This window comes from Corvus brachyrhynchos, unplaced genomic scaffold, assembly GCF_000691975.1.
Source record: "Corvus brachyrhynchos isolate BGI_N302 unplaced genomic scaffold, ASM69197v1 scaffold83, whole genome shotgun sequence".
NCBI lineage: Eukaryota > Metazoa > Chordata > Aves > Passeriformes > Corvidae > Corvus > Corvus brachyrhynchos.
In genome coordinates this window covers 11,988,811-11,999,532 of record NW_008238464.1, presented here as the reverse complement: position 1 = coordinate 11,999,532, position 10,722 = coordinate 11,988,811, and the positions used below count along the sequence as shown (strand labels likewise).

Below are 10,722 nucleotides of genomic sequence, written 5' to 3'. Positions count from 1 at the left end.
GCTCTGGAGAACTACCAAATAGTTCCAAATGCATTTATAATCACCAAAAGAGAGTCTTTAAAAGCAGTTCTAGAGCAGGAAATGAAAGATTCAAAACAAATAAAAATATGACTAAAGCTTACGTGAAAATCAACAGAAATACAGAGCAGTATCAATTTTGGCTAGTATATTATTACTTTTTTTTCAATTAAGTGTAATTTTAGTGGATATTTGGATATATACAATAACATTTGTTATGACATAGTTGGGGTTTTTTTTGTAAGGAAGAACAGTTTCCCAGTTGTATTATAATGATGGATGATAACTGTAAGCACGATTGTAGTGGCATGGCCCATCTTTCCAATGTTTTGCTGCAGATGCCGGCTGCTTTTTCAGTTTGATTTTGTTTAGGTTAATTCTGCTCTCAAATAAGAAACACAGGCCTTCATATCTTTTAAGGCATTGTCACAATGTGTAGCTAGAGGGTTATGGAAGTTGCAGAATTATGGAGATACTGGTTTGAGAGGACCTCTGGGGTCAGCTAGTCCTGGTTCAGGTCAGCCATGGCTTTGCACTGCCAAGTGTGGATACCTCTCTTGTTGGAGGGTAGCCCTCTCACGCTGAGTCCCTCCTGTTCCCAAGAGTACCTCCATGCTCCATAAGTCACCCAGAACTCTGCTGGCCATCACTGCCCTTTCCTTTGTGCCTGTCCTGACAGTTCCCAGCATTACAGCCTTCCTGGGCAATTGCAACTCAGGTATCACTTCCCCCTAATCAGAGTGCCCCTATTAACTTGTACTACAGTTTTAGAGTATGAATTTTACTTTTTGCCTGAATTACAGAGTTCTGTGCTACCCTGTGCATTTTCTTGTGGCCCCAAAACTCCAAGTCAGAGCTCAGGTTTTCTGAAATACGAGGAGCAGGAGAATGGCTCCCCATGAATGAGGCACTTAGGTCTTTACATGCCATAGCTTTCCTTCCTGTATCTGGAGCTGAGAGCATTTTATCTGAAGTTTGAGTTTGGCCCAAAATGTCAGTGGAATGTATCAAAGATAGGCTTTGGTTAACACTGAAAACATGGTGGTAGAAAGCTGACTGGATCCTGTGTAACACCAGAAACAGACCTCTGCCTGACCTTGATTTGTGAAATTAAATGAATATTATTGAAGATTATCTTTAAAAGTTCAGCTTGTCTTTTTTTGCTTTCCAAATTTATAGTGCCAGTTCTACCCAAAGTGTTGGCCAAACCCGAGAATCTGTCTGCGTCTTTCATTGTTCAGGAAGGTAACATCACTGGTCATTTTTCCTGGAAGATATCTAAGGCAGACCTGCACCAGCCCATGACAGGGTTTCAGGTCACTTGGGCAGAAGTGACCACAGAGAGCCGGCAGAACAGTTTGCCCAACAGCATCATCTCACAGTCACAGATACTGCCAGCAGTAAGTTGTTTGTTACTTTCTTTTGCCTAAGTTTGTGTGTCTGCGGCTCATTTGTAATGTTTAGTGGTGGTGTAGATGTCAAACTCTCTGGCTCTGCAGGTAAGTTGGAGCAGGAAGTGCTTAATATTTTCCTCCTTGCTCGAGATACAAAGCATAGCCATTATTCTTGATGATGCATCAAACATTTTAATGTGCACAATTTTCAAATTAGCAACCTTTGTCTGAGAAATGCCTGACGGGAAGACAAGATCATCTGTGTAGCAAAAGATAGTTCTTATTTTCTTTTGATGATCAGGCTGTTCAACTTAACCAATACTCTGGTTTTATTAATTATTTGGTGTCCAAGTTGAGGAATTTAAGAGAATTTTCTCTTCCTTTCAGTCACTTACTACTCTGAAAAAAAAAAAATCACTTTCCCCCCTATCAATATACACCATAGTCCAATGGACAAATAATTTTAAGGAGAAGTAGGTTTCACTGTTTATTGACTGTGCGAAAATTACCAATTTTAATTCTTCCCCTTATTTTCTCTAAGATGGCCTTTGCTATTTCAGTTCCTCTTCTGGCAGAGGCAGGTGAAGAAACCTTCATTCAAACTCTGCTGCCAGTGTCAACAGACCATGAGATACTGATGTTCACTCTGGTTGCCATCTTCTTTTTTCAGGAGCAGCATATATTTTATTTAGAATTTCTATTCTTTTTTGTAAGCTTTTGGTCCAGTTAGATCTGAAATACATATAAAATTGTATTTAAAACACTCCTTTTCATTGTGTTATGCTTTAGTTTTTTTATCTGTGTGTTCACTACTGTAGATTCCTGGAGATTCCTTTAATTATCTATCACTGTATGTATCTGTCTGTTTATGGCACCTGGTTAACTTGCAGAAGGCTCTGATTTGAGTTGAAACAGTATCTTCTGTCTCTCAGAAACCATGAAAATTTAGGGTATTTTATGCTGAGGACCATTCACTCTGACTAAAAATGTAGTATTTACACAACCAGGGCTGAAATGCACAGGGCCCAAGTGCTGGAGGAGCACCTGAATGAGCAGAGTGAGTGAACAAGTGCAATATTTGCACTCCTCTCTCTCCCCTACACATGCAGTATTTTATATGAGATGGAACAGCTTCAGCCACGTCTGTTAAGGGCAAATTATGTGATAATTTGCCAGGAGAACAACACATTTCCCCCCACTTTTTCTCTCTCTCCTTTCCCCTTTACTATCTGCTCTGGCAATAGCAGCAAATTATCCCACAGGAATAACCAAAGTTATTCCCACAGCTCTCTTTGGCTTCCCTGCATGGGGTGGGTACAGTGCCAACCAGAATAACTTGTCCTGCAGATTCCTGGCCAGACCAGCCTGGCTGGTGGCAGGAACACCCTGTGCCCACACTGTCTGGCGTCACTGCTCCAACTGTCCCCTTCCTGGGCCTTTTCAGCTTGGAATAAGATGAATGATTTGTTACAGCTTAATGCAGATGATGCTTTGATTTATAGTTTTGATTTTGATTTAGATTAATGACTTCCAATTCCTTAATATCTGTCAGTCTTTAGCCAGAGGTATTCCCATCTGAAAGTTTCTCTAAAATTACTTTGAAATTATTTTCCACATGTCTGAGTGACCACAAAAGGTATAGAGCAGTGAAAAGTGAGTCCAACATGCCATAAATGACCTTAAGAGCAGAAGACAAATTCTTATGGTGCAACTGGGACAAATCTGAAATTAGTGTGGTCACCCTTTTTTTTTCACTAGCTGCAGAAGTGGCCCCAGGCCAGCCACTACTTAAATTACCAATTAGTAGAATTCACATGCAAATCCAAAATAAAAGCAAGTGTATGTAATGAACATGTTCGTTAAAAAGAATGGTTAGGAAGTTACATTTTTATTCATTTTTTAGTGATGAGTACAGCCCTAAAGTGATGAGCACACTTTCCATAACACTCTGTAACAACTTGGACCTTGTACACATTAAACCATACTATTATGGTTAAAAATGTGTCTGTTCAAAGGAAATGGCAAGCAAAAAATTCAAAACAAACTCTCTCAACAAAGTGATGCATACGTTAAATCCTTTTAACGGAATTCTATGAAAATAATTTGTGGGCGCTGACAGTGATAAAACCTGTTTAAACGCCTGATGTGTGTGAGTAGAGCAACTGTGTTTTATTTTTGGGTGGTCTGAGAATTAAAAGTGATTTATTTTTTTTTAGGATCATTATGTACTCACCGTGCCCAACCTGAGGCCATCGATGCTGTACCGCTTGGAAGTTCAAGTGCTGACGACTGGTGGGGAAGGGCCAGCTACAATTAAATCCTTCCGAACGCCTGACCTTCCTCCATTTGCAGCCCACAGTAAGCACTACACTGTTCTGACATGCAGTGGTGACGTGTTACAACATTTCAATCCTCCACATGTAAAGAGCTTTTTCAAGCCTTAGAATTTTTACTGATTCCAGTTGCATTCCATAAACTTAAGATGTGTGAAAATACTGGCGTTTTGTCCCCCGTAATTGTCCGTCAGCAACAATGGAAGCTAATCCAGTCTTTCTCTCACTCAGTTTCTGTGGTCTAACATTTGCCATTCGTTGCAGCCACAGCTCTTTGGCTTATGCCTATAGCACTTGGGATTCAGAGTTGGTTTGTCCTCCAGCTGCTGCCTGGAGGACCACATAGCTTTCAAGATTAGATTTTTCTGGGTTCACTCAGTCAAGCATGGCTAGAGCTTGATCATATTTCTAAAGCAGTGCAAACCTCTTGATGGCCATTTTCAGCACTTCATGTGTTTCTGAAAAATACAGCTCAGTGTTGCAAAGCCAAGTAAAAAATACAATTAATTCATTCAAAATTTGTCTGCTTGAATCTTTTTGTCCTTTTGTGGGCCCACTAAAGTTGCTTGGACTGAACATGCACATAGTTGTCAGCACAGGCATAGCACTTACAAGCTGTAGGATTGAAAGTTGAAGGTCTCACAGAGCCTTTTCAGTACAGGCAAATGTTGGCTTTACATATCCAGGATTTGATATGTGCATAATTTCCTGTTCTTTGTTTAGGACCTCATCTGAAGCAACATCATCCACATCACTACAAGCCACCCCCGGAGAAATACTAGACTGTTTCAGAAGATTATACAAATAACTAAGGGAAAAAAACTGAGCTCCCAAATGAGGGCTAGGTAACGGCACATCTGTTGGAGCAGTGAACCCAGTTTTCCAATGGAAGTTACCATCCTGTACTATCTGTATCTACTTCTCTGTAGTTTAGCCATGAAGAATTATATTTGCACCATGACCAGGATGAATCATACTGCAGGTTATCATTTCAGTACCAGAACTATTCAACAAACTGAAGATCACATCCAACTCAACACCTGTGAGAAAATTAGAAGTGTGTTCATTATAATGTTTTCATATTCTGTGTTTAAAGTAGGTTGAAACGGTCCAGTGTATACAGCTTTTTCCATTACTGAATTCAGTGTTACTATTTGCAAGGTCCTGTGATGTATCCGTACTTTTGAAAGAGGCCATGTTCTCATCAGTGGATTTAAATTGCCTATTTTACTTAAAGCCCTGCCTGTCACCAATTTAAGCCCTAGTGTATTTTGCTATTAAAGAATATCTCCATATGTCTGAAATAAGGACATAAGTAAAATAAATACCAGTAGCAGAAACCCTAAAATACCCAGTTTTTAATAACTGCAGTGTCACCATGGAGCAGGATGATGATACATATGTATTACCCATCTGGTCTAAAGTGGTGATGCTCTATCATGTAGATCTTCTATTAATATAGTTAATAGTTAAAGAATATACAGAGCAGAAATACCATTGTAGAGAAACAAATGGCAGTTAATAGTCTTGTTTAAAATTGGTGGCAATGAATGCAATTAATATAGAGGTCCTGGAAGACTATCTATTAAAGTCTTACTTAAAAATTTTTTATATATAATATTTCAAGGTGTAATATTACCTTGAATAGAAACACCAATTTTCTAGTTAAAAATCTGAATAGTTAACATTAAAGTTTTAGAAACTGAAATTCTGAGGCACATTTATTATTCAAGTAGCTGTAGAGCTACTTTTTGGCTTTGAATTTTGATGCACATATTTCTTTTCCCTGTGGATCTTTAGAACAGAAGGATGGATGTATTGGCTCTATTTTGCTGTTCTGCTTACAGAAAGAATTATGTGACAATATTCTGGCATCTGGAAAACATTGGCTTATAGTTTATTTGAATTCATTTTTCAAATTTAGACAAAAGGGTGCCCTTTTTAATCATAAGGGAATTCATATTGCCTTCATAGTGCAATATAAACTGTCTAGAATAATTTGTCACACAGAGACACATGTCTCAATAGTAAACAGAAACTGCTTGGATTTATTATTGAGAGGGTAGAAAGTATCTGCCAATAAACATCCATACAAATACCCATAATCAACTCTTAATGTTCAAGATGTTCAAAGTGCTCCTGAATTCTTTGGCGCTGTTTCCATTGCTCCTTGAATCACATCAGGCTAATGTACCTCGAAACTTGAGTCCAACTTGACAAAGTGGCCACTTTTTCTACTAGCAGATGCTACAGACTCACCTGTGCTTCATATTTTTCTGAGATATTCAGTAAGAGGAGCTCAGACATTAGTGGTCAATGTATTTCCCTTGTCTTGGTGACAAACTGTTTTGTGAAAAAGCAAATATGAAGAAATACCTATTTGAAACTGAGGATCGGAGCTACATTTATCATAGTAGAATGTCCACGAAATATTCAGTTTGTCTATACTGAAGTTTACAGCATTAATACCACAGGGGGAGAAGGGGACTGCATTAATTTCTGATCACTTGCTCATTACAATTTTTCTACATTTTTACCTTCATTTTTAAAGGGCTTTTTTCCATTCTTTTTCTATTTTGCTTGTTGTGTTTTTTGATATTCACTTAGTGACCAAGAATTTTCCCAGACATTTTCTATTGCTACATGGTTTGGGCCTTTAACAATAGCTTAAAATACATTAAAGGTGCTTTTAATTCCTTCCTCTATTTTCCAAGATACGTTAGCAAGTTAGCAAATGAACTTTTCTTCAAAAAATCTGTAGTATAAAGGTTTATTTTCAGAAGGCCAAAGTCTGAGATAGTTTTGTCAGGATGGAAATGTTTTATGTGTATGTTTTTACTCCAATTTGCATTGGAGTGGTGTGCAGCACTGCTTTCATATTTGGATTGCACAGGGCGTAGATGAGTCTAGAAGTGATCTTTGTGGTGTTTGCTGGATCAGCAGGATCAGGGAAAGTGATTACCTCAGTCTTCTCTGATGAATTGTGTCCAAACCTTTCAATCACAGTCTGTTCTAGTTGTGCTGGATCAAATCTACAGTGACTTGATTAATGATAATGAAATTGCATTTCATTCATAGTGACCCTGTAAAGCATGGAACATAGATGTTGGTCTTTGACACAATGATGCAATTCATTGGAGATAAGCAGGAAGTTAGGAGCCCTGAGTCATCATACCCTCATCCTTTGGAGATGAATCAAAATGGTTACTGTTTGCTGATCCCATTCTCTCTGAAGCATTTGTCTGTTCCAAGTAACAAGGTACTGTGGAAGAACATTGAGAGGTTTTCCCTTCTGAAGTAGATTGATCTAAACCAAAAGTTGATACAGCAGAAATATATTGATCAAGTGTATTATATAGAGTCCACTAAGATGTAAATTATTTTTTTTCCTTCTACAAATGATCTTATCAACTCACCTTTCAAGTCACCCTCCAAATCAAAAATGAAAAATACAAAGTCAACAAAGTTTATGCATGGATGTTAAATTTCCAGCTGTGAGTGATTTCCTGATTTTTTTTTAAATTTAGCAGTACCGATTTGAAGTTTTTACTGCCTAATTCTAAAGCTTTGTTTGCTGAATCATACAGGGTATTGTCCTAATTTACTAGACTAAGCCACATTAAACATTTAATTCAGCAATAGAATTGCAATTTGCTACTTAATTCACTAGCTAAAGATTTATTTTCTCTAATGATGTTGTGTAATTCAGAGTTAATATCGGGATGATATTAGAGATATTGGGATGTTTTAAGATATTCTGCACCTTTACACTAATGTATTATTTACAGTGTACGATTCTGATGAATTTGTCAGTTGAATTCAGGATGCATTTTGTTTATCTTTATTTCTTAAAGGAGAATTATAAGATTATGCTATTTTTGCTAACTGCTTTGTGAAGTGGATTTTTTTGTTCATTGGTGATTTTTGTTTAAGAAAAAAATGGTTTGTTCTTGTTAAATCTTTTTTTTGACCGTTTTTGAGTTGTTTGTAGAGCAGAAGAAAATAAGACAGAACTTGTGCTGTATCATCCATGTGTACCAACTTGAATATTCATTAAGAATATTGCACGCAGACAATAAATAAGAAATCTGATTTTTTAAACACTGATCATCCTCAACTTAGTGGCTTCAGAAAGAGCTGAGGACATGGTGTAGCAATGTTGACATTGACATTGTTATTTGGCATGGTCACACACAAAACCATTGCTAATGTGAATGGGAATTTTACCATTGGTGTTAGCAGAGCTGTATAGAAACCTTAATACTGAGTCAATTTATTTCACAATACTTTCATCTCCATGCTCCCAGCTGGAGTCAGGGAGAGTTTCTAATAAGCAGGTCCTGATTCAGGAAGGCTGACACAAAGGAAGTCAGTGGGATAGAAGTAAACCTGTGCAGCTTTAGTGATGCTTCAAGCCAAGCATGGATGTCAAAGTTTGTTTTAAAGATGGATGTCAAAGATTTGTCTTAAATCAGGGCCTTGTAAAGCAAAGTGGGGGAACCAGACAGTTCTAAATTCTGTGTACAACACCATAAAATTTTTATTTTTGTTTGTGTATATGTAAATGTCATAGTGATATTGACTTATTTATTAATTCATTTTCTTATACTATGTGCCAAGTATGTTCCTACCCTTATGATCAGTACCTGTGAACATCAATTACTAAAATAATGTTATGCAAACTTGTGCATTTTAACCAGGAATATGATACTAATAAGCTGTTGCATGTAGTTTTCAATGATTAAGAGAACCCTTTATTTAAAAAAATGTAAATGGATGCCTGCAGATGTTGATGATTATATATGGGTTTGCATGCCAAAACTCATTGTTCAGTTGTGGGCATGAAATGTAACGACTGTATTACCTCTACTGATATATTAGCAAGGTACAATTTATGAAGTAATTAACAGAGCTCTATATGTAAAATTTTTCCTTTTTACTTAATTATATTGTAGTAGAGGTAACAGAAGTGCTTCTCTGTTACCCAAATTGGCTGTAGAAATTATGTTCCTATAACAGTCATTTAAAGTCAATATTTATTTATGTATGTAATACAAAAGGATTGGTCTTATGTGTTTGTCCTGTTATTTAGAGAAAAAAAATACACTTCTTGTAAAAACATTTTGTAAAAAAATTTAAATGTAAATAGAGTCTGATTTCTTTTACTCACTATTTTCATGTTTAGAATTTGTACATACTGTTTATGTAATAAACTATCCTACATTGAAATATTGCTACATTATCTCCTCCATACAGAATTTAGAATTTTGTTTTTCTTGAGTTGAAGAGATAGAGCCATCCAAGAAAAATCAGTGTCACACCAAGTACCTTTGCTTCATCTAAATTTCATTATATATGAAGCCATACCATTTTAACCTCTCTTTACTACATCACTTTGGTTTTTTTAAATAGTCATCAAAATAATCTGAAAATAAATTTAAATATCATTTGAGTCATTTACATTGTAAACCAGTACTGGGAGTAAAAAGTCAGGCATAAAACCTTGCCCTTTCTCTATTCTAACTGGATAATTCACAGTGAAGATTTGTTCATCCTTTTGTTATGCTAATTTAAATTAATTAAGTTGCTGGATCTTTGCCAGTGGCCTGATCCTGGAAGCCAAGATTTTCATGACTGAAACTCATGGTGAATCTATGTATGCACCAGATTTGGAGTATTTTCTGCTTTAAAGTGCAGTATTTCATGGTTTAAATTCTGTATTTTTAACAAATATAAAAATCTGTCTTAGTACAAATATTTAACTGTTTCAAATTGTCATAGATGCACTATTATTCTCAGGTGTTATATCCTTAGTTTGGAGATGCACCTTTGGGTAACTCTTGACTTACCTAATAAACATTTATTTTTTGTTAACTTGATCAAAACCTCCAAAATTTCCTGGTATTTCTATCTCATTAGAATAACTGCTTATGTTTCTGGTTTTGGTTTTCTTTTTACATAAATGAGTTGAATATTTAAAAACACCCCTGTTGTTAAATTTCTCTGCATGTTGGACTATTTCTATAGTATTTGCCGTTGTGGTTCAGTAATCCCAGATAAGAATGATATCACTTGAATAGGTGAATGGGTAAATTGTCAAAATAAATGGTTGAAGTGTTTTATACACTGTAATTCAGAATAGCCATTCATTTTTACTTTCCATATCTTCAAAGAAATGCTTTATTCAACATTGGATTAAGGGACACAGTGACTGGATTAAATAAAGCATATGAAATAAAGCAAATTTGCTATATCTTGAACAGTATTCATCATTTTGGGGTTGGGTTTTGCAGCTTGTGCTTCTGTACAACCTAGCTTTTGTGCACCTAAAACCAGAATACACTCAAAAGATTCCATTTAATTAAAAAAAATTAATACAATGAAAGCTTGTTCCAGTACAAAACCAACCAACCAACCAAACCCACCCTCTATACTGTTTCCTGATTGCAGGTGTTGTATTGTCATTGTCTGACTCTATGCCAGCCTCCTTGAGGAAGGCCTTGGGCCAAAACAGTGGTTGTCAGCCCCTCAGTGGCAGTGCAGCACCTGGGAGGGTAAAGCAAGCAGCAGGGAGAGCAGTGAGAATGTAAGCTTTGAAACAGAGCCAAGGTGCAGGGAGCGAATTGCTGTGTCCCCTTTGCATTGTGCTTCATATCCTTGCTTCTGCTCAAGGTGCTGGCAGGTGCACAGATGAATATTTAATACACACCTTGCTACGAGCATTTACTGAGAGTGCTGTGTGGCACAGAAACTAAAGAATTTATGAATGCTATCTGTACCCAGTTCCTTACCTGTGCTGGTGATTTATTCATGTTACTTAATAATAAGCTGCATTCAGCAGGTCTGTTTCTTCTCAATGGAAGATCAACTTTGGAAACAGTGGACTGTCATTTCTCAGGAGAGTTAGGCAAATATGCTGCACACAAATATCCCTTTATATTTATGCGCAAATATATTTGTACAGCAAATAGAGCTTG

At 36.7% G+C, this 10,722-nt stretch overlaps 1 protein-coding gene across 1 annotated transcript in view; it reads left to right on the top strand.

Annotated features, from left to right (window-relative positions):
- The window catches only part of ANOS1 (anosmin 1), a 126,800-nt gene extending 116,795 nt beyond the window's left edge, over window positions 1-10,005 (top strand). Inside the window, exons 13-15 of the mRNA XM_017736982.1 lie at window positions 1,198-1,418; window positions 3,629-3,770; window positions 4,469-10,005. Coding sequence (XP_017592471.1) covers window positions 1,198-1,418; window positions 3,629-3,770; window positions 4,469-4,527 — 422 coding nt within the window. The 3' untranslated portion in view covers window positions 4,528-10,005. The remainder of the gene's footprint in view (window positions 1-1,197; window positions 1,419-3,628; window positions 3,771-4,468) is intronic.
- Window positions 10,006-10,722: the final 717 nt, after the last annotated feature.